General features: G+C 49.2%; 1 protein-coding gene across 1 annotated transcript; it reads right to left on the bottom strand.

The window, feature by feature from the left end:
• Positions 1-7,463: 7,463 nt before the first annotated feature.
• Positions 7,464-27,436, bottom strand: PCDH8 (protocadherin 8). Its single transcript, XM_085621972.1, has 3 exons — positions 24,895-27,436; positions 10,335-10,542; positions 7,464-9,259 (listed from the first exon to the last, which is right to left on the bottom strand). Exons 1-3 carry the CDS (start codon positions 27,286-27,288, stop codon positions 8,847-8,849), a joined length of 3,015 nt encoding a protein of 1,004 aa, XP_085478098.1. The 5' UTR covers positions 27,289-27,436; the 3' UTR covers positions 7,464-8,846.
• Positions 27,437-27,787: the final 351 nt, after the last annotated feature.

Consider the following 27,787-nt stretch of genomic DNA (forward strand, 5'->3'; position numbering starts at 1 on the left):
GCACTTTTGAAGTCTACAGAGTCTACTTTGTGGTAACGGAGCCACCCGGCCCGTTCCAGCATGCTGTTCACGCACCCACGCACCCGGAGGGCGGGCACGCCCGACGGTATAAATAAAAGGGCGCGAGACCGCTCGGGGTCTTCGGCCCACTACAGTAACCCCGGCTGTTGTGTCCTTTGTGTGTCCTGTCCCTAGGCCTCCCCTTATGCCTGTCTGCCGCCCCTGAACACTACATTGGCGACGAGGGCGGAGCCTACCCGCGCCTCGCCTCTCCGGCGCTCCACACACTTGCCTGGGGGGTGCCCGGCGCTCTCCGCGGAGGCGGAACAGGGAGGACCTCGCCGCGCGCGTCCTCGCGCTCGAGGTCTCGAAGCCGGTGCTCGGCAGGTGAGCTCCGTCGGAGGGGGGAAATCGACCCTCGTGAGCTGCCTGGGCGTCCGGGTGTCGTAGCTGGCTTTGGATCTGCCGGTGAAGGCCCCGACAGCCGGTTGCTGCAGAGGGCGTCCTCAGCGGTGCCTGAGGGAAACCAGGACAATAAAGCGTCAAAAAAAAAAAAAAAAGAAGAGGTGGAGAAGCAGGTCTCGCCTACGAACAGCAGCACCATCAGCAGGTCTCGCCCACGCGCAGCACCAGCAGGTCTCGCCTACGGGCAGCACCATCAGCAGCACAGGTCTCGCCCACGCGCAGCACCAGCAGGGGAAAAGGTCTCGCCTGGACACCAGCCAAGCAGCCACGATCGGGGGAGGAGCACAGTGAGAGGTGACGAGCATGTCGACCCCTGGCACCAGCGGAAGTAGCACGGCGCAGCAGCCTCATCAGGCAGCCGCGCAGCCCGCGGCCGCCGCGCAGCCCGCGGCCGCCGCGCCTGGACACAGTGCGGTGGCCCCGCTGCCGCCGTTCAGCGAACTGTCAGACCCCTCCACGGCGGCGGTGCGGTGGCGATCATGGATCGGACGGCTGGAGCACTACTTTGTCGGAGTGCGGGAGACGGACAACACGGTCAAGAGATCTCTCCTCATGTGCTACGGGGGTGAGGAACTGTATGACCTCTTCGAAACTCTACCGGACCGGGGGAACGACGACGACTATGCGGGCGCCATAAGGGCCCTGAACCGCCATTTTGATCCCCAAACGAACCCCGATTTTGAGTGGTTTAAGCTTCGCCAGGCGCGACAGGAAGAAAATGAAAGCATTGACGTCTTCTATGCACGCCTGCGGAAACTCTCCCTGTCCTGTGAGCTGCCAGACCAGAGGGCAGAGATCCGGGCTCAACTCATTCAAGGGTGCAGGTCGGTCCCGCTGCGGCGTCTCATCCTGCGGGAGCCAGGCATCTCCCTCGACAATATCCTGGTCCTAGGCCGGTCTCACGAGCTGTCCAATGGTCGAGCGGATGCAATGGAGGCGGCCCTCAATCGGCCAGCGACTGCCCCGAAACCGCCAGCAATCAAGGAGGAGAGAGTGGACGCGCTGCAGAAGCGACCGAACAATCCGCGAGGAGCCGCAAGGGCTCCGCAGGGCAGCACATGTGGCAACTGCGGCCTAGGTCACCCACCTGGCGGCCGGTGCGTCGCAATGGGACAAACATGTCTGAAGTGCGGCCGAGCGAACCACTTTGCGAAGGTCTGCAGGAGTGGCCGCAGGGGGCGCGGAGGTGCTTCCGGCCCACGTGGGGCTGCGGCGCGCGTACACCAACTGACAGTGGAAGAATCCGCCGCCCTGCGCGAAAACTCCAAGCCACAGTTCGATGGAGATGGGGAAGAAGAAGAGGAAGTGTTCTTCGTGTCGTTCGTAGGCCGGGAAGGCACGAAGAGAAGACCGCCGCCCATGTGTGACATCATGGTGGCCGGGTCCCCGGTGAGTGCTCTCATCGACACGGGGGCGTCGGTGAACGTCATGGACAGCTGCCAGTATGAGAGGTTGTCGCCACGCCCACCCCTGAGACCCTCTAAAGCCCAAATCTACACGTATGACAGTGACCGGCCACTGTCCCTGCGAGGGGTGATCGACGTTGAAGTCATCAGCGAAGGCCGGAAGCTGGCCACGACATTCCACGTGGCGGAAGGCAAGAGGGGCACCCTGCTGAGCTGCCACACCGCCGAAGATCTGGCGTTGGTGTTCTTCGCGAATCAGGTGCATGACCTGCATGCAAGGGAGATACTGAAGGACTTTCCGATGTTGTTTCAAGGCCTAGGATGCCTACGCGGGAAGCAGTTCAAACTACACGTGGACCCGACAGTCCGGCCCATGGCGCTGCGTCACCGGAGAATACCGTTCCTCCTGCGACCACGGGTAGAAGAGGAGCTACAAAAATTGGAAGACCTGGGGGTGATTGAGAAGGTATCGGGTCCGACCCCGTGGGTGTCCCCCCTGGTCGTGGCGCCCAAACCCAAGCAGCCGGGCGCCATCCGACTGTGTGTAGACATGCGCCTCCCAAACAAGGCAGTCAAGCGCGAAAGGCACCTCACGCCCACCATGGACGATATTGTGGCCGACCTCAACGGCGCGCAGTGGTTCACGAAACTGGACCTCAACGCGGGGTACCACCAGCTTGAACTCCACCCGGACAGCCGCAACATAACCACCTTCTCCACCCACGTTGGCCTGCGGAGGTATAAACGCTTGAGCTTCGGAATCTCGTCGGCGGCCGAAGTGTTTCAAAACGCCATAAGGGAGACGCTCTCGGGTCTCCAGGAAGTCATCAACCTAAGTGACGACATCCTGGTGTTCTCGCGGACTCTGGAAGAACACCATCGGCATCTGCGAGACACGCTGCAGCGGCTAGCGGATAGTGGCCTCACCCTGCATGAGGCCAAGTGCTCCTTCTACCAGGAGTCGGTCGAGTTCTTCGGCTACATCTTCTCGAGGGAAGGCCTGAGAGTGGATCCGAAGAAAGCGGTGGCGATCCGCGCTGCCCCGAGGCCCACATCTGCCACCGAGGTCAGGAGCTTCCTAGGGATGGCAACCTACTGCGGGAGGTTTATTCCCAATCTGGCGTCCCTGTCGGAGCCGCTCCGGCTTCTCACAAAGAGTGGTCATCCGTGGACCTGGGCGGCTAAGGAAGACATGGCGTTCCAGGCGGTCAAGGATGCGCTGATCGATGACAAGGTGATGGCGTATTTCAGACCCCATCGGCGGACAGAGGTGGTGGTGGACGCGAGCCCCGTGGGGCTGGGCGCAGTCCTGATGCAGGAGACGGAGGCGAAGGAATGGGTCCCGACCGCGTATGCCAGCAGGGCTCTGACGGCTACGGAGATGAGGTACGCGCAGATTGAGCGGGAGGCGCTGGCCATCAAGTGGGCCTGTCAACACTTCCATCTCTACCTTTATGGTCACGACTTCCGGGTAGTCACCGACCACAAGCCCCTGGTTCCGCTCTTTGCCGGCACGGCGAGGCTAGGGCCCCCAAGGATCGAGAGATGGGCGGTCCAGTTACAAGCGTACCGATTCGAGGTCATGTTCCGACCCGGGGCCAGCAACCCAGCGGACTTCCTGTCCCGCCACCCGGAACCGGTGCACCCTGATCAGGCGGATGAGGCGGAAACGGAGGAGTTCGTCCGACTGGTGTCGCAAGCTGCATGCCCTGTGGCGCTCACGTTGGAAGACATCGGCAAGGCCACGGAGCTGGACGACTGCCTCGCGAAAGTGAAGCGCACGCTGGCGACCCACCACTGGCGGAACTTCCTGGATGGGGTGCAAGCCCTCACCGAAGAGGAGAAAGTGTATAGACAGCAGGTGTGGAATGCGCGGAGTGAACTCAGCGAGGGGCCGCATGGCGTGGTCCTGCGAGGTGCGACGCTCGTCATTCCGAGGAGTCTACAAGGAGAGGTGGTCAGGCTGGCGCATCAAGGGCATCAAGGCATCTCCAAGACCAAGGCAAGGCTGCGGAGCAAGGTGTGGTTCCCTCGGATGGACGTGCTGATTGAGGAGGCCATCCGCAACTGTCACTCGTGCAACATCACGGGGGGGAGCCGACGCCTCACCCAGTGGTCACGGAGGACCCCTGTCTGGAACCCTGGTCCAAGTTGAGTATAGACTTTGGTTCGTTCCCGGATGGGCGACACACCTTAGTGGTGGTGGATTCACACTCCAAGTTCCCAGTGGTGGAAGTGGTGTCATCGACGGCATTCAACCAGGTGCGGGCGGCGCTGGATCGCATATTTGCCATGATGGGCCTACCTGAGGAAGTCCGGTCGGACAACGGGCCCCCGTTCCAAGGGCGAGAGTTCCAGGAATACCTCGCGGCTCGAGGGGTCAGACACAGGAAGATTACCCCGCAGTGGCCCCAGGCGAATGGGGAGGTGGAGCGCTTCATGCGCACGATGAACAGAGCACTGAGAATCGGAGTCGAGCAAGGAGAAGATGCGGAGCAGTGCCTCTCACAGTTCCTAAGTGCTTACCGGCGGACCCCCCACTGTACGACCCGGTGTGCGCCAGCACACCTCCTGTTCAAGAAGGCCCCCAGGGATAATGTCCCGGCGAGTCATGTGTGGCAGCCCACGCCGCTAGACCCAGAGGCGGCGCAAGGGAGAAGGCGGACCTCCAACGAGAAGGCCAGTCAGAAGAGAAGAGCCCGGGCGAGGAGTCTCCAGGTGGGAGACGGGGTCATCCTGAAAGACCGATACCCGAATTGGAAGTATCGTACCCCGTTCGAACCGGAGGTGTGGGAAGTGACGGGAGTGCGGGGCACCATGGTGTCCGCCAGGAGAGGGGCGCGGACAGTAACGCGAAATGCGTCCTGGTTCAAACGTATATCATCTGGCGCCCCTGAGACCGACCAGGAGGACGAAGAGTTTGAGGCCCCGGACGGGTGCGGCTCACCAGGAACGCCGGCGAGCCTATCGCAGAGCGCGACCCCACTGCCCGGGGCGGGCGATCGAGAAAGCGGGCCCTCCGCCGAGGCGCCCAGTGGCTGTGGGGCAGGAGGAACAGGCCGAGGAGATGTTCCACGGAGTCGGCCGTATGGACTTCGGCCAAACCCGGCCCCAAGTAAGAGACTTAGAGACTTTGCGTGGTGTGCACAAGAACTGAACGGTTTGGCGATAAATGATCTCTGTATCTGAAAGATTGGAGGGATGTGGTAACGGAGCCACCCGGCCCGTTCCAGCACGCTGTTCACGCACCCACGCACCCGGAGGGCGGGCACGCCCGACGGTATAAATAAAAGGGCGCGAGACCGCTCGGGGTCTTCGGCCCACTACAGTTACCCCGGCTGTTGTGTCCTTTGTGTGTCCTGTCCCTAGGCCTCCCCTTATGCCTGTCTGCCGCCCCTGAACACTAGATACTTGTGGCCACCAAAAGCTAAGCACTCTACGGGAAGAACGAGGTTTAGTGTTTGGGTGGTACCTCGACAAAGCAAAAAAGAGGACAAGATTCTAGAGAAATCAAGGGAAACGGTAGGATTGGGACAGATGGTTCCAACAAGCAAGTACCTGCTCATGTGGGGACACGTCCCACCTTGTACAGAAGGATAGACCGTGAGCTCTGTGATTCAGAGAAGTGGTAAAGATTCTTAGGCGTTCCTGTGGGAGCAAGAATCACAGTGGTAGGATGTCCGGCAGCAGAAGGCCATGGCCTGTCCTGGCCCTTCGATGGAAAAGATGAATGACTGTGAGAGGAAGAGGGAGTTAGGTGGGCGGGGTGGTCTGTAATCACAGGCAGCAGTGAAAACACTCCTAGAGGCCTTAATGCACCCACACCATGAAGATTTCGTAGGGTAATAGGATGACAACCGCATCTATAGGTCATTACAGACATTATCTCCAAAGATGAAACTCTCGGTGTGTTAGTCTAATTAGTTGAAAGGCAGCACAATAAGCCACCAGCCCCCAGAATGCACTGCGTTATCAGACAAAGACCAATAACAGGAAACTGTTTCTACAATGACCCGGAGGGTGGTGGTCCCCATGTATGCCAAAGATCAGTTTCAGTTCAGCCACGCAGTGGGCAGAACATTCTGCAACCCAAACAGCCATGATTGTCACGGACAACGAGCTCTCGCACAAATCACAAGTCCTTTATTGAGGTGTTTTTTTATCTGTGAGACAATGTAGAGAATACAACTGTAATTAAATAACAATAAATGTGATATGAACCACGGGCTCAAGAATAAAAGTCATACTTGGTAAAGTACAGATTCGTTTTTGGAGCACCCAAGTGGGCTTTGAACACAGAACTTCCTTGGACATTCTTCCTTGATGCACTTGGAAGTAAATTGTTTGGATGTCTATCAAACACTTCAAATGGCAACAATTTTGAATTTGATCCATTAATATATAAAAATATAAACCATTTTCACTATATACAAAATATTACATCACGCATGCGTGCTTGGAATGACGTGGAGGGCCAAGTCACGTTTGGCCTGAAAGCAAGAGCATGTCAAAGGAGATAAATACAATATCACATATTTCATAAAAATTACATAGGATATTCATTTTGTATGCAAATATCAACCAGTGCATGAAAGTTCTCACTCTGGCTACCCATAAATGAGGATAAATTCACATTAATGTAGTGCCTTGTTCCCATTGCTGTTGATGTTCTACACAGGAAGTGACGTAATACGTGTGGCCCCTATTTGACTGACCTCCAGGGCTTGAACGATTCAAATGATCTTGCTGGGGCTTGAATCTATGAACCTTTGGAAAAAGATGCCTCCGGTGACGCAAGACTTTCCTTGTTGCTCTTGTTGTAAGGCACATTACGCATGGGTATGGTGCATGTATTCATATTCATGGGATATAAATGTGTTGTAATCAAATCCACTCTACGACATTAAAGTGCTAATACAAGTTACACGGTACAGTGTCTCTCATTGATGGCAACTCAATCACTCAGAAGTGGAAGAGACAGGATAGACTTGTGAAAAGGTAAAATATGTGTGCGTGTGTGTATGTGTAGATATATATATATATATATTTGTGCATACAAATGCACAGAAATATGTTTGTATTTTTGTCAACACACACACACACACACACACACACACACATATATATATATATATATATATATATATATATATATATATATATATATATATATATATATATATATATATATGCGCATTTCACTTCTCTATATTTACAAGGAGAGGAAAAGCCACCCTGTAAATATGGCCTCTTCACACGCAGCACTTTGCGTGAAAGGGGCGTTCCATGGGTGTTGCTGTGGGTGTTCCCACGCAACACCCATGGAACGAGACACATTTCCAGATTTACGAGCAATCGTAAATCTGGAAATGCGTGTCAATGCTACGCCTCCCCAGAGGTGGCCTAGCAAGGCGCAACGAGGAGAAATGTTTTCATTTTTCCTCGTTCTTTCCTCTTTCAAAGCGTGCTGCATTCTACAGCATGCATTAAAATATATATATATTTACACCAGGAAGATGGAATGGGAAGAAGGTGAGAACACAATTCATACCACACGAGTGCCTATACTGATATACTATTTCAGAGAGGGTACGAAATTAGGTTTAATTTCCACAATGTTATAGTGAAATATCGCTTGATATTTTGCCCCTGGCATTTGTACATTGCAGGATATTTTCTGCAGTACAATTTTGCAATTATCATCATTTTGACTTTGACATTTTACAATGGTGCCAGCCTATGTTGTAGATAAAATAATTCTCATTGATTTCCCTCAACGTCCAGCCATTGCATTAGGAGAAGCATGATTTTCCTCTAAATAAATAAATTCAAATGTAAAAAAAAGTATGTTAATTTCTGCTAGCTATTGCGAGTCTCAAATTCTTAATTCAATTTACTGAATAAAAGATGGAAAGAAAAAAAACCACTGCTGTTGTGCTGACCAATTTTTAAGCTGATGCACACATTTCTGTGACTATTGCAGAAATATATATGGTCCACAAAACGTCCGGTTTGATGACATAGTGGGGAATGCTGTATTGACTGTGATTCACACACAGCCCGCCTCCTTAAGTCTTGTGGTTGGACCTATCACATGGCATATCCTATAGTTGATCATAGACCATACCGCTATTTAGATATGATCAGTCACAGGCTTCATTAAGGTCACGTGGAGGTTGTAACAAAGGAAAACACAAATCCAGTAATGCAAGTGTTAGAGTGCAATGCAACCTTAACTCCACAAACACACACACATGTACAGGAATATATATAAAATATATTTATACACAAGAGTGGGTTTTCCCTATGGCTTCCTTCTGACCGTCTACAATTTGTGTCATTTCCAGGACATATCCGCGAATATCACTGCCGAACAATGGTAACCCTGTTTATTAAATGACAACGGCCATAAAATCTGCAATGTCTTCTTGGCCTGTTGTACTGTTACCTATAGCCAACTAAGTGCATGTTAGTGAACAAGAAAATCATAATTCAGTGCCCAGTTGTTCTTAGTCTGTATTGACCACTGTGTCAGGCTTCAGGGTCAGGCATTAGCCTGTACAACAGGCCTAGCCAACTTCTGTATTCTGCACGTCAGCATGTGCCTTCCTCCACAAAATTGTCCTAGGGGAATTTTTCTCCCAGAGTGCCCTTCATCTCATACTGCTGATGGAATCTTCACTGGTGCACAGTCGCCGCCCTTCCGGTTCCACAACAGGAAGAGGCGGGAAAAAGGAATGTGCTGACACACTAAGACAGAGTGTTTGACTTCCTTGTCCATGGAACATCCTCAAGAAAGATGCAGGTAGGTCCTTGGGGAGGGTGATTCTGAAGTGCAAGGCAGACTATGCAGTACAGTATACCACTCCTCCTAACCCATGCACATATACAGTATACAGACACACTCTGTCTCGGTTGGAAGCAACTTTTTTCAACAACTCACAATGTTAAATCATAAAAAAACGTTGTAGCTGTTTAAAGGTCCTTGCTTTCATTGGTGCCAGTTAGTGATGGCAGGTATCTACCAGAGCTCGTTTCCTCGTATAAGGGCACAGGGATTTCCTGAAGGTTGGCAAGTCTACTAGGCCTGGGAGGCGACATCAGAGTGATTGTCCTGTTCTCATAGTCCCCGGGCAGCACGTGTTCGTAAACGCTCTGTAGCCCCACTGTTTTGGGCATATGCGTAGGTGGGTGCTGCCCCACCTGGTAATAGTTGTCCCTGCGGTGGGGGTCCCGGGGCAAGGATGTGCTCTTGCAGTAGGTGGATAAGGAGCGCTTCGTTGGGGGGATGGCGGTGGAGTTGGGGCTGGTAGACGTGTCACCGGTAGGACTCCAGCAACGGTCCGAGTGCCCCAGGATCTTGCATTCATTGGTACACGCCCACAAACCTACAAAGGAAGACAGAGACATATTACTGACATTACTGAGAAAATATAATGGAAAACCTGCATGAACTCTGGGGTTATAGGTGCTCACAATTCGCCCAACAGCCAAACTTGAAGAAACTTTAGATTCCCTGACAAAATAAAACAAACCTTTTGAGTTTTAAAATTTTTTCCACACCCACAGGCATACTTTATCAATTCCATGTATAAATAAGATACTCGTGCTTTACTTGTCAAAACAAAATCAAAAAATCCTCAGGTGATAAGCATAATTTGGATTGTGCCTATTTCGTATAACTGTTATTAACGGGAAACGGCCACTACAACGCGGCCGTTTCCAGGCATAACCATAACCACGCATGCATTACAACGCATGCGTGGTTACAACGAAAAGCCTTTACCACGCATACATTTACTACGAAATTCGTAGTAAAGGCATGTGTGCTAAAGTTAAAAGAAAAAAAAGGAGGGGTTGGGTGATCTCAGCCACCAAAAAAAAACATGGGATTAAAAAAGAGGGCTTGGGGGGGACCCCCAAATATAAAATATAAAAAAACCATACCTGAATCCGTCAATTAAAGAGAGATATGGAGGCAATCCACGTCGTTAGAGGGAACGGAAGGACACTTCCGCTTCCTCTTAACGACGTGGAACGTCACCAAGGAAGATCGAGGAGAGGAGAGGTAAGGGGGAATGAGGGGGTGGTGTCCCGCAAGGGAAAAATGTAAAGAGTAGATAATAAGTGCGATATCCCTTAACAAGAAAATGCCATTAACATGCATAATTTAACAACTAAAATCGTTGGAAAAGTATGCGTGTTAAAGGCATTTTCGTGGTAAAGGATATTCGTGATGATGGTATTCCCGTTGTAACGCATGCGATGCGTGGTAAAGGCATGCGTTACAACGGAATGCGTTGTAAAGTCATACATTCGTTATTAACTACAGTGTGTGTACAAAACACCCTTGGCATATTGCAAACTTTTAGAGCAGGGGTTCCTACACATAAATAAGTAAAACATGGTAAGAGAAGGTCTGTGAAGGTGGGTGGGCAGACACTGTTAGTCGTGGTTTCTTACCATTTTGCATGCGGGTAATGATGTCCCTCTTCAGGGCATCGCTGCTAATGTCGGAGTCACTGTCGTTGAAATCGCTGTCTCCTTTACCACTGTCTTTTCCACTGTACTTCTCAGCCTCTCGTGTGGAGATGGTGTTGAAAGAGTGGCCATTCCAAATGGTGACGCGGGGCACAGAATCCTTGTCATAAGCCGGGGCAGAGGCATAGTTCTGTTAGGGGAGGAAGTTAAAAGGTCTTGAGCACAGGATGGAAACACATATGATTCTTTATAAAGAATATCTTAAAATATCAAGAGACTTTGACAATGGAGCAATTGATTTCTTGACACAAAGAGGAAATATTTGCAAAGTTTGAATTCTGCTATGTGGTTAACTAAAAGCAATTGTAGGCGTACAATAAATGTCATATAGATATATATATATATATACATATACAATGCCCAGTACTGAACTGAAGGCACAGCAGAATACAAGCAGGCAGCCGAGCACCACCTGAGGAAGACAACAGTTGAAACGAGCTGTGGTGAATAGAACTGCTTTTTGGAAAGGAAAACAATAAAAATATTTTGAAATACATCTCTGGGACTGCGGTGAAATCTCCTTTGCGTTACCATATATATATACATATACAGAGAGAGAGAGAGAGATATTCACTGAAATACCAAAGGTTAAAGTAATGTTATAATTAGGTGAATTTATCAGTGACTAAATTAATGTTTAGAATTAAAAAACACAGAAATTCACTATAGTTAGCAGAGCTAGCTATACCTTGCGCATTCACCATGCACTGCTTATGACCTCACATATTACATCACTGATGACATGCTTTATGACATCATTTATGACATTTCAAATGGCATCATTGATGACATCACTGATAACGTAACCCAAGCTTCTTTTGAACAGATTGCTCTATAAATGTGTATAGTATTAGAGCTCTGAAAGTTTTTATCACCATTACATTCCAGTTTCAACCCAGACATATGCAAACCAGTCTTGACCCTGCTACCCAAGGGAACAGACCAAGTCGAACTACAAAGCCAGGTACTCCCTGGAACGGAAACAAGCATCCTAGGACCGAAACCAGATCTCTTGACTGGGGGTGAATGATTTAGTCAGCATTCAGTCCATCATTTGTTGCCACAGCATTTTTCTCCCTAAGTGGGATGGGTATGACCAGACATAGGTCCCTTTCTCGCTGTTCTACTGGATTCAAGCTAGGCTGGCGAATGAGGGGTGATACTCCGAAACCGGTCCCAGGATACTTGTTTCGGGTCCAGGGAGTATCCAACATGGCTGGACTGTTCCCATGAGGAGCAGGATCAAGACTGATTTGCATATGGCTGGGTCCAAACTGGGGCGGCGTAGTGAGCTAAAGAACGATGGCTTTAACCCAGATGTCCTGACTGCGGTGAATGTTTGATTTATTCAGCATTCAGTCCATCATTTGTTGCTGCAGCATTTTTTGCCCTAAGTGGGATGGGTATGCCCTGACATGGATCCCTTGCCCACTGTGCACTGGATTCAAGCTAGCCTGGCTAATGAGGCATGATACCCCGACACTGGTCCCAGGATGCTTGTTTCTGGTCCAGGGAGGACCCAGCTTGGCTGTTTGGGCTGGACTGTTTTCATGAGGAGCAGGTTCAAGACTAATTTGCCGATGGCTAGGTCCAAACTGGGGTGGTGTAGTGAGCAAAAGAACAATGGATTTAGCCCACATCTCTTGACTTGGGGTGAATGTTTGATTTATTCAGCATTCCATCCATCATTTGTCGCAGCAGCAGAAGAATAGTAGGCATCATTATTGCCATCACAGAAACAACTCTGTTAGATGTAGAAAGCATGGGTTATGTGCCACATTGACTCTATACCATCCACTTTCCTGGGTAGTATAGTGCACATTAACAATCAACCATGAATATTTGGGATATGTGGAAAACCCTCATACCATACAGTGTTCAATCTGTATATGTCAAGACGCCATTGTCGTGTTCCAATATATATGTTGATGGTGCAAAATCTCACCCTGAAAGACTGTGTCCCTTAAAATATCTGCATTGGCGGAGACTGACTCCTACTTGGAGGACTTCTCTTAAGTCCATTCTTTGTGGATTAAGAGTCTCCTCCAATTGTGGATAGACGCGACGTGCCACTTCCTGGAAGAGTTCTCGGTCTAGTTGTTTTAGACTCGAGACACTTCTCTGTGTTCAATGCGCCTGCGCGAGTTTCGCACGGCGCACTTCAACTGAACAAATCTTCGTAACGGACGTTGTTTTCCAGTGCACCCGTTTTCCTGAGGAAACTTTCTAGAGAGTGTTGCTTATCTTGGGGCCAGAAGAATCTTCCTTAAGGGAAGCATTTGATATATCCTTTAGTGTTTTCATGGAGAAACTCTGACGTGCCTTGTGGTGTTTATTTGTAGTGCATGTCTTCGTCAGCTGAATTACAAGCAGAGTGAGAAACACTTCAGAAGCGTCGCAGTGTGAGAACGGAGGCAGCCGAAAAAGCGGAGAAGTGTTTTCAGTGAAGAGAAACCTTCTCCACTTCGAAGTAAGCGTGTTTAATTTCAATTTAATGGTCGCAAGTAGAATTGTGGCTTGAAATCACTACAGAGATAAAAGACCTTGGCAGAACTTCGCAGTTGCTTACTAGTCCTGGAAGTTACCAGCAGCGGTGAGGATTCTGAGCTGCATATTCAGAGACATATTGGAATAAGAGTGTGAACAGTTTATTCCAGCCTACCAATGACAAACTTTATTATCGTTTGAAAGTGAGGTTTCCAGTTGTCTTCAATAACCTCATATGTAGAAAAGGCAGTTCTTATTGTTTTTTCTGCAGAGGAAGAGACTATACTCTTTGTGACCAAAACTTAAGAGAGAGAGTAACATAGTAAATTCTGAAGACTGATCAAATAATTAATAGACAAAACAAAAATAGAGAGAGGCTAGATCTCTGGTAATAAAAGGTAAAAATATATAAGTTGGAGTATACTTTTAAAACACAATGTAGTGGCAGGGAAAGCATAATATTGTGTGCTTATTGTTTCAGGTGTCTTCACCAGAAAAAACCTAAATTGAAGCACCAGTGTCCAGAGGCAGTCTCTCTTTGTTTTGTCTTCCACTCCCCCTTTCCCCCTCGGCTAAATTCAGAAGCAGTTGTTATCATCTGTCGCTGGCTTTGGTGAGAGGGATTTGAAGGCTAGATCGTCTGCTCCTGGGGAGATCGCAATATAGTTTTGGCAGAATACAACAGTTCAGAGAAAACCAAGTTCCTAAAAATACTGGACATCTGTTCCAAAACAAATGCCCTACTACCAAGCAGCTTTTATCTGTATCAAACCCCTGACAGTGACCGAACCTACATTGAGAAAATTAAGTTGATACGTGTAGAGAAGTGGCTACTGTAAACAATATTCACTCTATGGAGAAAGTATACCCTGCACCACACTGTTTGCATACAGTGAAACTGCCATGCAAAATACACTACAGACTATTCAAAAGTATCTACTAAGAACAGTGTAAACTCTATGCAACACTTGGCAAAAAAAGACACTAAAAAGCAGTGCCTGAAGGTGCTAAAGATGATACTACCTGCATCCTTCATACTGTGGCGAAAACTTTACAAATAGCCCAACTTCTGAATCAAAACAAGCATGTACAGAGCTTCATTCCTGATGCAAACAGTCTTTTATGTTACATTGAAACTGTCATGCTGTGGTGTTTCTGTCAAGGCGGCTTACAATTCTTAGGGCCTAATAAGGATGTCTTTCGGTAAGCCACCGACCGCTGGTCGGAGGCTTACTGACCGACATCCCTGGTTTGAATTCTGACCACCTAATTACAATGTAGGCAGTCGAACGTCAAATCGGCCGGTCATTCTGGCTGGATTTTGACAGGCTCAAGGAGCCCGTTGACCAGTCAGGACCTCCATGTAATCCCTTAAGGAAGACGTTTTTGACATTGAGATTACTATGTTGATTTCTGACAGACTTTTCATGTCAGGCTTTCCCATATGAAAAGCCTGTCGGAAAGCAACTTAGGGGGCCCATAACAGAGCCCTCTTGACTCAGTGGCCTCCAGTTGGAGGACACCTGTTAGTCCCTGCACTGCGTGGCAGGCACCATGAGGTGCCTGCCACGCAGTGCAGCGATTAACAAAAACTCCCTTTCTCTATGGGAGCTTGTGCTGTGGCCAGTTTCTGACTGCAGCACAAGCTCCCATAGAGAAATGGGAGCTTGCGGCCGCACAATGTGCGACATCGTACGGCCAACCCCTGCATGCAGCCAACCCCACACTGCACATGGCCATTGGCCAGGGCCTATGGCCAACCCAGTAAAAGCAGCCAACCCACAATGCGCAGGGCCTTCAGTTGTGCATGCAGGGGTTTACCACAGGCCCTGGCTTTGGGGACCCCATACTACAGGGTCTCTTTTTTTATAAACAGGAAGAGGGCACCATGGCCTACCTCCTTGAGCCTTTCTAGGCATTGAGGGCCTCAACCCTCAGGGCTGTTTTTAAAGTATAGAGTAGGGGGCACATATCTGCCCCTCCCCAAACTTGTTAGGTTCTGGAGCCCCTATTCCCCAGGTCCACAAGGCCCCCCTCCCATCTTCTGGGGCCCAAACCGATTAAAGGTGGGTGCCCTGATACTTACCCATCATATTCTTGTTGAGGGCCGCTGAAGGTAGAACCACAGCCCCCGCCGCCTTACTTGGCTCCCCACACGCAGTGGGGGATGCAATTGCTCCAGACTGGAGGGAGCAGCTACTAATGCTGCTCCCTCTGGCGGGGGCAATATTTTGATTTGTATCCCTGGCCTCATCAACGCAGGTAGGCAATCAGATTAACAGTCCACTCCAAACGGGCATCAGCATTTTCAAAGTTCCTGTTCACTGGAAGAAGGCTTTGTGTTAGCTTCCTCTTGACAGGAGTTTTGAAAACGCTCAAGCCAAGCGAGAGCAAACACAGGTTTCCCTGCCCACACTGGTGCAAGACAGGGAAACCATTATGTACCGGGGGAGGGTTTCCCGGGACAATGCATGTGAGCTTGCCCCGGGGGATGGGGTCCCTGGGACCATGAATGGCTCAGGGAGGGGTGCAGCGTGGCCACCCCTTACTTAAAGTAATTGGCACCGGGGAGGGGCTCCTGGAGCCTTTAAAGGCTCAGGAAGGGGGTGCACAGCCCCATCCCCTTATAAACATTTTGGGGCCCTGGGGATGGGCTCCCTGGGACTCTGAGGCTCGGGGAGAGGGGTGGCGCTCCATATAAAGTAACTTTGGCCCCGGGGTGTGCTCCCCGGCGCCCCTGGAAGCTTGGGGAGGAGGCAATGCAGCCTCTCCCCTTTATGAATACCGTCCTGGGGTTGCCCCTTGGGGCATAAACTTAGAAAATGCGGCCCGGCCGCCATTAGTTTTTGCTCTTTTAATTCCCAAGAGATTGCAGCATTCTTTTCTGTTTTTTTTATAGCCCGGGATGGTCCCTCTGGTTCTCCCCATGAGGCACAGAATGGCAGGATGTCCCTACCCACCCCCCTTATAATATTCTTTTTCCCTACGTTCTGCAGTTTTTCCTGTAGCGCTGCCTGAAGAAGTCAATAGAAAATGCATGGGGACTTTGCATTTCAGTACCCCAGTTTTTTCTCTGCCACCACTTGACAGATCACTTGAAAAGATCACCCCAAAACTTTCCATGCTCAAACTAGTTAAAAAGTGGCACCTTTTTGGATAGTTTCGCGGAGATTCGTCAAACAGTGCCAAAATTATTAGCAACATATAAAACACTTTTCCTGTGGAACAGCTAACCTATCTAAAACCGCCTAGTGGCGACAGTTTGACTTGTGGTGCTGTGTGAGAGGGCAAAAATATCCCAAACTATTGACTTTGGCAAATATTGTTTATATTGATCTCTTTCGTTTTGGACTATTTAGTCTATTGGATAAATGCTATTTAAAATTATTTGATTCATTCATGTGAAAACTTGAACATAAAGCCTGTAAGCAAGCATACTTGTTGACATGCAGAAATATTCATGGTTGTATGGGTTTGGGTTTAGCATAGTTCTTATCTCACACATCTGTGCCAAGGTAGGGCTTTCCAACAAATATTGACTATAAATGATTGTGGAGGCCAAAATATTGATGGCCAAACTATTGACAACCAAAATATGGTGAATGTAATTTTACATGAATAAGTACAGGTTTACTATACTTAGCTTCACATATATGTACCATGACAATATATGTCTCTTCAAACTACGTAGATGTGGAGTTAAAAAGAGCAAATCTATACTCACCTATATGCATTTACCCTAACAATATTTCGAGCCTCGACATTTAGGTCTTGATATTTTGGCCCTGCAATATTTTTTCATCAATATTCTGACATACAAGCCACCCCAAAGCTATGTAGCTGTGTAACCCAATCCAAAAAAGTAAGCTTTGACAAAGCAAATTGGTCCAGAACTGAGAGACAGCCTTTTAGCATTGCCAGTGCCAGTGCTTGTTTTATTTTGTTGTAGCTTTTCCAAAACTTTATTGTATGGCTCTAGCCACTACATAAAAATGCCTAGAAGCGAGAATATTTTTGTTATGTTATGATACATGAATTTGTAGAGCACGGCTAATCACCTGTGAGGGTATGCAGGGGCTGAGTAGGGCAGGCCTGAGGAGGGGGAGGGGATCATGCCTGTTTCGCTTGGAAGAGCCATGCCTTGAGGTTCCTTTGGAAGTCCACGAGGGAGAAGGGTGGATGGGGAAATACCGCTCATCGGCCATCATTGATGAATCAGTGCAAGCCTCAGATCTGAAGTTCTATGAGGCCCCGGTCACTGGCAGACAGGTTGGAATAGTGTGAAATAGCCTAGGATTCCCAGATACAGCGTAATCTCCTGAGAGCTGTCTCAAGCTGTTGTGCCTGTGTGCCTACATTTTAATTGAGTTACCTACATTCCTGTTTTTAAAAGAAGGTACCACATAAATGTGAGCAATTGTTTTCTTTTTCGCCTACCTTCACATAACACACCCCCTACACGCACATGCACCACACACATTCTAACACATCCTCTGAGCCCATCATTGAATGCTCGTGTTTGTCTTTTGTGAACTGTCAGTCGATCGTGGCACAATCCTGCCTATTTGATCAGATTTCAGTGTTGACTAGATCACTGCACACAGAACTCTTAAGGCATTCATATGGAGGCTTCAACGGTGCACACAGAACTCTTAAGGCATTCATATGGAGGCTTCAACGGTGCACACAGAACTCTTAAGGCATTCATATGGAGGCTTCAACGGTGCACACAGAACTCTTAAGGCATTCATATGGAGGCTTCAACGGTGCACACAGAACTCTTAAGGCATTCATGTGGAGGCTTCAACGGTGCTCACAGAACTCTTAAGGCATTCATATGGAGGCTTCAACGGTGCACACAGAACTCTGAAGGCATTCATATGGAGGCTTCAACAGTGCACACAGAACTCTGAAGGCATTCATATGGAGGCTTCAACAGTGCTCACAGAACTCTTAAGGCATTCATATGGAGGCTTCAACAGTGCACACAGAACTCTGAAGGCATTCATATGGAGGCTTCAACAGTGCTCACAGAACTCTTAAGGCATTCATATGGAGGCTTCAACAGTGCGCACAGAACTCTAAAGGCATTCATATGGAGGCTTCAACAGTGCACACAGAACGTTTATGAACCGTTAAGAAACGAGTGTCTGCTCCCTACATTTTCTCACAACATAAGTGTCTGGGCAATTCTTTACTCAGCAGGTCACGATTATCCCTAGAGACCAGCATTCAAAATGTAGCAGTAGGTACTTTGTATTATTTTCTGAACAAAGGGATTCGAGCTCTTTTTTAACCACTAGTCAAGATAAGAATAGTAGAAGTTAATTTCAGCTACACCAAAAAACGGAGCTGACAATCACATCTGTCTCCACCCAAAGCAGCTGCACTAACTAGAAACACTTATGTTAATAAATGACCTTTATGGACCCATATCCTATATATAAATGTTGCTGTATATGACGAGATCTGATCTCTTTTGGGAGGCTCGTGTTTTTTGGAGCAGCACATGTAGAGGTTGCCTACCTCTTCAGGTGCGGTGTGGCCGCCTCCACAAACCTGCTAATGGACGCTTGGGGCTTGACATGACATACTCAAACATGGGGCGTGACTGACATACACGTAACATCATGCGTAGTTTGAGAATTTACGGTTCCAGGAGCACCAGAGTATCCACTTCCAATCTGTCATCATGTAACCCAAACACCCATGTGCATTTGTATGTATAGCATGACGTATCTGAACTGGGTGAGATCCTGGTTTTGTTCACTGGCCCTAGTAGGGTGTCGTCGTTGTCAAACAACGCCATTTCTTCGAGGGCTGCCTATTTATTTTTATTGTCTGTAGGATTCTGCTACTATTGCTCCTTTAGACCATCGGCCAACCAGAACTGACTACACAATGCCGCACATCAGAACAGCTGTTAAGCGCCCCAATGCTTGACTTTTTCTTACCTTAGATTTAATGCTTTATCAAGATCTTAGAACAGACTTAGGGGGATATTCTCAATGAGGTGGCGGTGAGAGGCGTTAGCCTCCTTGGCCTAACGCCTCTCACCGCCACTTCGGAAACGCCAGGCTGCACCCTATTCTCATTAATGTGTTGCAGCCTGGCTTTTCCCCCTGCGATGGCGCTAAGTTTCACGACTTAGTGCCAGGGCAGGCACCCGTGAACCAGATTGCAAGGGTGTTGGTGTGCAGGGGAGGGTTGTTCATGTACAGGAAGGTGCCCCTTCCTGCACATGAACATTCCTGAAATACCAGTTTGCTTTTTCCATGTGTGCTGCACAAGGCCGCACACATGGAAAACCAAAAACGAGGAGAAATGAAGCATTTCTCCTCATTTCTCCAACTTCAGACCAGGATTTTTCTGGTCTTAAGTTCGGCGCTGCTACCTATTATCGTTCCCCTTGATAATAGGTGGCAGCGTCGATCACAATGGGTGTTGCGGTGAAAGGGGCCTTAGTCTCGAGGCAGCGTTAAGCCACTTAACGTGGCTTTAAAGCCATGTTAAGTGGGTTAACGCTGCCTTGAGAATAAGGCGCTGACCCTATCGCCACGGGAACATCAGAAAAAGTGACGTGCCCGTGGCGCTAGGGGCTTGAGAATATACCCCTTTATTTCAAGCCATGCGGCCATACAACTCAAATAAGAACACCTACCTTCAAGTGGAACTTGAGATCTACAGTTCAAAACTTGCCTGTGGTTTGGGAGTTCAAAATACAAGCATCTAACTCTATTGGGCTTTAAAGTGAGTGCTGCAGAATTTGAACTATTAGTACCTACTATGCCCAGTCCCACGTATTCTCGGCCATTCAGTGTTCCATCGGTGCACCCCTCAGCAATGATATGATTCCTGCCTTCAGTGCACCTTTTTCTGTGATATCAATTTCAAATACATGTGCTCTTCAGTTACTAGAATCCTCTGCCCAGGGACAAATAGATCTTAGGCTGTGCTGAAGCGCAACTGCAGATGAAGTAAAGTTGGAGAATTCGCCAGAGGACAGAAAGAGGCCTGGGTGACTTTCTACCAGGGCTGCTTGGATTATGCAGCAAGGGTGGACCGAATTATGCAGCAGGGTTGATTAATTAGTCCAGGAGAAAGTGCCAATTATGTGGTAGGATGTGTAGCATTTTGTGATAGTATTGATTCATTGTTTTGTCATTTTTAAACATGTCTGAGCCAAGATTCATCTGACTGTACCAGTCTAATGCCCAAACGCAGCAATAAGCAACTAAAGGCGACCATGCAATCTTCACAAAGGGCCTTCGACTGTGCGACAACACGCGTGGCTTCATTTCCAGCAACTTATGATCTGTTCGAGCCTGAAACAATTTTTTGCTAAAATCTGCAAATTATGCAGCAGGTGGTGGATTATGTGGCTAATGTGTCAATCTATAATTATGCTGAAAAAGCTAAGGCTGCAGGCACAATTTCAGTGGCCTTCCTTTCTGCCAATTAATTCCATGGGTTAAGGCACCCATTTCCCCCCTCTGCCCTACCATACCAAATACAGCACTAGGGTGGCATAATTTCATGCATCCCTATGTTTTTCAGTCCTGAAGAAAACAGCCCTTTGTGCACTCTCCACTTCACTGGAGGAATGAATCAGTAGTGTGGCAAACAGGACTCGACTGCTACATGCTCATGAAGCAAGCTTGGTTGGCTGCACTGAGGCTGGGGTACCCTGTGCTTCTTTTGCAGATCTGCAACCTGTGCAGTGTGGATCCGCCACCCATCTCCTCCCAAAAGTATTCCATTTTCCACCAGTGTTACCTCAACAGTGACTGAGGAAGAGTTTACACTTCACAAGTGATAAAGTTGTGAGAGTGGCTGTTAGCTCTTCACACAATGTTGCTGAGGAGTGGGGGTGATGTAGTGTAGTAGATTTGACGAAGGAGCCACATGCACAGTGCCTTTTGGGGTCACCATCAATACACCAGCGCATCCTCTCATTGGCCACTGAACATATAGTTGGGGCCATTGGAATAATACAATCTGCGACCATGAGGTTTTCCACATAATTATGGATTGACTGCACTTGGCACTTAATCCACCACATGCTACATACTCTGCTGATTTCATCCCCCAAAAAGATTGTTTCTAGCTTAAACGGTTCAAAAGTTACAAACAAATGTGCTACGCCCGGTGTAGTAAAGTGGCAGACCCCTGCAAAGATGAACTAGTCCCCTTTCAGTTGCTGATTGGTTTGTTAACCTGTTACTAATGAGGTGGAACTTTAGCAAAGAAGGAATTAATGTGTGTGAAAACACCCAAAAGCAACCTAATACTGCAACTGAATGTGCCGCATTATGCCGCATAAGCAGCCTTGTCTTGCAGAATTTAGCCAATACTGTAACATAATTTGGTTTCCGCATAATTCCAGTGGCCCTGCAAAAGGTAGTTGCAGAGTCAGCAACTGCTCAACTGCTTGGACGTGCTTTCAATCCCTGCAAAACTCTTCTCTGCAGTGAAAACTAATGTGAACCTGTCTTTTTTTCCGAAATGAAAAATATAACACAACGATTTCAACTTTTTCACCGCCATCTCCCCCAGACGTCAACATTTTTTTATTTCAATGCCCAACCCTTGATTGCTAATGCCCAGGGACCATGTGACAAGGTGCAAAAAATCAAATGGGAAAAGATGTTTCACATTATGTTTATTTATGCGAGTTCGCCAGCGCAATTTGGTTATTATAGCCCCGAGCTGCGAGCTCTGGAGGCCCCTAGAGGCTAAATTCCATCTCGCACTCGGTGTGAGGCCTCCAGAAATCACTTAACTCCCCAGTGCCGGCCCAGTGCACGCGCGGCGCGGGCTATTTTAATCCCACGGAGGTGTTTCTGCGAGATGGAGACAAGTGGAGTGCAGAGGCGAGAGGCAGGGGCGGCAGAGGCCGAGTGGGGATGAAAATTGGAGACATGGGAGGAGAAAGGAAAGAGAGGGGGTGGGAAAAGGAGAGGAAGAGATGAAAAAAGAGGACGAAAGAGGGAGCGTGGGGGAAAGGGCGGCAGAGAGAGAATGGTAAGGGAGGGACATTAATAGAGAGACGGAGAGACCACTAAGGGATGGGGAAGAAGAAAGAAGAGTAGAGGGGAGAGAGAGGAGAGCAAGCGAGAAGAATGAGAGAGAGAAAGAGAATGAGGGAGAGAGAAAACCTGCTTGCTTAGTAACCAGAGCACCCAGGGCTTTAAATGTGCCGGGTCCTGCCGGCGTTCAGCCCGCAGTTCTAAAAAGCAGGTGCCAGAAGGGTCCCTATCGGGCTCTCCATTTTTGCCCTCGCCATCAGCATGAAAACAAAACATCTTAACTCTGCAGCAGTACCACCCTTCACTGCCTTAAATCTAACTTCTAGGGGACTTGTTATAGTTCTTTCACGGTCTCATCATTTCAGAACTGAAGCATTTTCAATATTCTATAAAAGGAAGCGATAGTTGTTGCCTATTTATCTTAAGAAACAAACAACCACTGACAAAGCCAATAGCCCTGGCTTGTTGTAGGTGTAATTAGAATTGCTGCATTATATATCTGGATGTTATGACAGAAACATCAAATTACCAGTGAGGTGGCTCAGATTTGTAATTTATGTGGTTTAAGCCACTCCTTAATTACATCGGCCACGCCCCTTTGAGAGAAAAGGTATTTCATCCCACTTACAGCCCAAGGGCACCACTTGTGTTATCCTGACGCCAACAGGTGGCAGAGCCATGTTATCCTGGGCATATCACTGTGCTTTAGTTCCTTTACCTTCCTAAAATAGCACCGTTCACAAATCGGATGAACCTCTTTATTTTAATGCTACAGACCTGCAGCAATGAGGCGCAATAGAAACAACCCCAGTTCAATCACAATCGCATTTATCAAGCTCAACGGGATGCCCAGCGTTCCTGTTCGCTCGCACCTCGCAGAATGTGCACAGATCTCAGCGCCACTTACTCAGATGCGCTACTGTCTACTAACACATACGCATCCGAGGAAACAAACGGGAATGAGAAAAACATAGCAAAAAAGAGAAAGTTCAAACCGGGGACAGGGAAGAAGCGTATTAATACCCATTCCAGCAGCGCACCCGCTCAATTTCCCATGTTATTTTCGAGGCTTGCCACCTTTGCACAGTTCACCTGCCCTTCACTCTTTACCGTGTTTCTCTTTCCTTTTCCAGTGCCGCCCTCCTATACATGCTCGCCTTATTTCTCTGTACCTGCCTCTAACGCCCTGCCCTCATGTCGGCACTTTCTTGGCGCCATTGTAGCGCTTTTCTTCACGGAAGCGCCTCCTGGCGGGAGCATAATGCCCAGTGCCTGTTGCAAGGAAGAGCCACCGCGCGCTATTAAGTAACCCGCCTGGCATTCCCTACGGCTGGAGGGATGTTGCGAGCTCGCGGCTTCTTTCAAGGTCTGTGGCGCCCCTTGACTTCCACCCAGCGCACGGTAACTCGCGGGGTGGGGGTGGAGCCATGCCGGTGGACAATACCTCAAACATGGATCGTGGTGCACTGCATGCCCGCCTGGCATTCCCTACGGCTGTTGCGAGCTCGCGGCTTCTTTCAAGGTCTGTGGCGCCCCTTGACTTCCACCCCGCGCACGGTGACTCGCGGGGTGGGGGTGGAGCCATGCAGCTGGACAATACCTCAAACATGGATCGTGGTGCACTGCATGCCCCCCTGCCTTAGCTGCACTTGGGTCTTGGGAGGTGCGCTGGGTGGAGTGATTCTATCTAATCACTCCGTTTTTTCTAAATATAAATCCACGATCCAACCTGTGGGAGAATCGATGGAACCATAGGTGCAGATTGCAGCACAAAGCCTGATAACTTGTTGATATGGAGCCATATTGCTTAGGCCAGGTGTTTTTGGTCCCAGCTGGCCTGATCAATTGTGTGTGACCTTGGGCAAATGCAGTGGCTCTTCCGTTGCTTCACCTTTCGATAATAGCCGTGTTCATAAAGAGGATGCTGCCAACTTACTGACTTTAAAATAAAACGTTAACTTTTCTCGCACAAAGGCTTCTTCTACAAAACATGGATTGATACTCAAATTATGCATAGCTCACAAGCATCTACGGACTTGTCAGTTTGTGCTTTTGCGCTATCTCATGCGTCCTCACTCGCCTCCACGCTTTCTCAACATATATATATATATATATATATATATATATATATATATATATATATATATATATATATATATATATATATATATATATATATATATATATATATATATATATATATATATGTATGTCTCAGCGACATGAAATACATTTAAAAAAAAACATTTTAACATTCTCCAACATTTCAATAAATATATAATTGGAAAACATCTTATTAAATATTAGTAAAACATTATCCACCAATCCTAAAATATATATCGCATTAAGTCCCATCATTCCGTTAGGCGGTTTTCTATTTGCATATCCCTAAACAAGCAATTTGTGTCACCTATCCTAATCTATGTAACCATGCTGCACTGGCTCTATTGAATCCAGTTGCCTCAGCATTGAGTGTTGTGAAGTGCAGAGCCTGCGTTTCTAAAATGGCACCTTTCTTCCAGGCTGGCACTGCCTGGTCGCTATGCCAGACTTCTCCCTCCTTTCAGCAAAGGCGACAGGCTACAGTGACCCCTGTGGCCATATGTAGACTACACTTGTCTTGCTGCATGACTTTTGATGGTGCCGTTCTTCAACTGGCCACTGGGTGTAGCTGCTTCAACAGGAGTTGCAGAGGTAACTCCAAGCAATTGTAAAGTAATAACTTTACAATAAATACACACGGCTCATAGTACTCAAACATGGCATTCATTCCTTCATCAGCACCACCACAAAGGCATACATGGCAACATGGGACAACCTGTTGATTTACAATGGAAGGGTTAAGGGCTCTTCGACTGGGAATAAAAGTAAATGTTACGTTTTTTTTATCTAACAGAATTTTCCTCTCAAAGTCAACTAATTAGCACGCATTATATCGTAGGGTCGCATGCCAACCTGGCTCTTACCGCAGTGTTGGTCCTGTGCAGCATGGTCTTGGCTTCATAAAGGCAGGAGGTGACCTCCCCACTCTCCTCCACGCTCGATGCCTCGTCGCCAGTTGTAGGTTCTTTGAAGGGGGACTTGTGAGGAAGGAAGGAGGGAACATCGAAGACCTCGTCTCTCTGTCCAGGGATGAAGCTGTCTCCTTCCTGCTCCCCACACTCTGCGTCGGACAGGTCTCTTTGTCCTGGGATCTCTTTCTGGGCCTGGGGGTCTTTCCGGTGCTTCCGACAGGTAGTGGCGATGGCGATGATGGAGGCCAGGAGTAGGGTGCAGCTTCCTGCCAGGACAATGATGACAATCAGAGGAATGTCCCAGTGGAAGGGCTCTTCCTCCCAGGTCCCAGCTGCCTCGTGGCTGGCAGAGGGCTCTATGTCCGTCACTAGGATGTTCACTGTGACCGTGGTGGTCAAAGGAGGCCTACCGCCATCACTGACACTGACCAGGACTCTGTACAGATGGCCCAAGTGGTGGCTCAGGTCTGCATTGAGGAACAAATCCCCTGTCGCCTTGTTGATTGTGAAGATGTCTCTGTGGTCCTGGGACAGGCTAAAGGCGAGGACAGCATTGACCCCCTCATCGGGGTCTCTGGCTCTGAAGTGGGCTACCAGAGACCCCGGAGAGGCATTCATGGACACCTCGATATCGGTTGAGCCATTTGACACAGTGGGTTGGGTAATGACCGGGGCGTTGTCGTTCTGATCCACAATCCTCACCGTAATGAGGGCACTGCTGGACAGCTCCGGAGAACCTCCGTCACTGGCTTGGATCCGAAAATCAAACTGTTTAATAACCTCATAGTTAAACGTCCGAAGAGAATAAACGGAGCCAGTGGCCGGATCCACAGATACATAAGTGGAAATCGGAGCCCCCATCACCTCGGTGTCCACCAGGGTGTAGGTCACCTTCCCGTTGTGCCCCAGGTCAGGGTCTCTGGCCACCACAGTGGTGATGTAGGAGCCCGGGGCATTGTTTTCGAGGACAGAAACTTCATAGACGGGTTTAGCAAAGAAGGGCGGGTTGTCGTTCTCGTCGCTGACCCGGATGGTGAACTGACGGACGGTTTTGAAGGGCGGGGAGCCCAGGTCTTCGGCCACGATGGTGAGGTTGTACTCGGAGATCTTCTCCCGGTCCAGGGCGGCGGTGGTCACTATCATGTAGCTGTCCTCGTAGGCCTGCTGCAGCTTGAAGTGCTCGTGCCCGTAGAGGGAGCAGTGCACCTGCCCATTGGGGCCGGAGTCTCTGTCCAGGGTGCTGATCAGGGCCACGAAGCTCTCCCTGCTGGCGGCCTCGGTGATGTGCGCCACCCCGGCGGTGATGGAGGTCAGGGGGGTCACGGTGATGCTGGGCGCGTTATCATTGACATCAGTGACGTGCACGATGATTTTACAGGTGGCAGAGAGCGGATTGGCGCCCAAGTCCTGCGCCTGCACATCGAACTCATAGGTCTGCTTGGTTTCAAAGTCCACCTGTCCGTTCAGAGTCAGCCGCCCTGTCCTGGAGTCCAGTTTAAAGAGCTCTCGGACCTCGGGAGAGACCTGAGAGGTGAAGCCGTAGACCACCTGTCCGTTCACCCCTTCATCGGGGTCAGCCGCGCTCAGGGCCAGCAGCAGAGACCCCAATGGGGCGTCTTCCAACAGCTGCACGGTGATCAGGGGGTGCTCGAAGACCGGGCTGTGGTCATTGAAGTCCAGCACACGGACGCTGACGGTGGCAGTGCCAGAGAGAGCCGGGCTCCCTCCATCCTTGGCCACCAGCTCCACGGTGAAGGTGTCCTGACTCTCCCTGTCCAGCTCCTTCACCAGCACCAGGTCCGCATACTTCACCCCGTCCGCCCGGGTCTGCACCTCCAGGCTGAAGTGGCTGTTCACAGAGATCTGGTAACTCTGCACAGAGTTCGTCCCCACATCCTCGTCGATGGCGATGTCCAGGGGAAGGCGGCTGCCTAGGGCGGCACTTTCTGAAACCTCCAGAGGGATCTCGGCTCTGGGGAAGCGGGGGGCGTTGTCATTGATGTCCCGAACCTCCACCTCCACGTGCACGAGCCGGAACTGCTCCTTGGAGAAGCTGACCACGTCCAGGGCGAGGGTGCAGGTCGGGGTCTGCCCGCAGACCTGCTCCCGGTCTATGCGCTCCCCGATGGAGAGCTGTCCGTCGCTCTCCCGCATGCGGATCAGGGACGCGTTGAACTGCTTCATGAGGCGGAACCCCCCAGGTACATTGAGGGAAAGCTCATCGGCCAGAGTCCCGATGACGGAGCCCGGCTCATCCTCCTCGTAGACCCGATACCTGACGCTCCTGCAGGTGCAGGCAGAGAGCAGGCAGAAGAAGCCCGCAAGCAAGTGGAAGCACTTTCCCATGTTAAAAAGTCTTTTCAGAGGTAGGCTTGTCTCTTAGGGGGGTATAACAACAATTGCGTGCAAATCCTTGCTTTCTTCCAGTGACTGATGGGTATCCGGGGGCATCAGGAGGCTTTTCCCTGCGAAGGTTGCACACTCTCCATATCTCGCTAATAATCCCTGGATCCCACCTCCTCTCTCCTGATACTTTCGGACTCTGAGAGCCGGGCTGTCAGCGCCAGTGCTTTTTGTTTGCAGACATGCAAATAGCCGAACCGAGCAGCCAATCACAGCCCGAGCCGCCGCGCTCGCCTCAATGCCTCTTCTCTCCCAGAAAATCCATTTAGTGCGGAGTAGCTTAGAGAGCGCACCAAGAAAGGGAGATCCGTAATTCTTCCTTTTGTCCTCTACAACTTTCGGCTTTTGTTTTAAAGGCCGTGGTTGCCTGTCGGAAGAGCACAAAGGCGGAATTAACCAGATGAAGGGGTTTGTTAATCGCACATCTAAAGACCGCTCCTGC

Source organism: Triturus cristatus, chromosome 8, assembly GCF_964204655.1.
Source record: "Triturus cristatus chromosome 8, aTriCri1.1, whole genome shotgun sequence".
In the NCBI taxonomy this organism is placed as follows: Eukaryota; Metazoa; Chordata; class Amphibia; order Caudata; family Salamandridae; genus Triturus; species Triturus cristatus.

What these genes read in the sequence shown, in the direction of transcription:
- PCDH8 (XM_085621972.1), bottom strand. Translation starts at nt 27,288, where the DNA reads ATGGGAAAGTGCTTCCACTTGCTTGCGGGCTTCTTCTGCCTGCTCTCT. An exon ending in TGCACAGGACCAACACTGCG is followed by an intron (nt 10,543 to 24,894) that starts GTAAGAGCCAGG and finishes CTCCCCTAACAG; the next exon opens with AACTATGCCTCTGCCCCGGC. An exon ending in CATTACCCGCATGCAAAATG is followed by an intron (nt 9,260 to 10,334) that starts GTAAGAAACCAC and finishes CTTCCTTTGTAG; the next exon opens with GTTTGTGGGCGTGTACCAAT.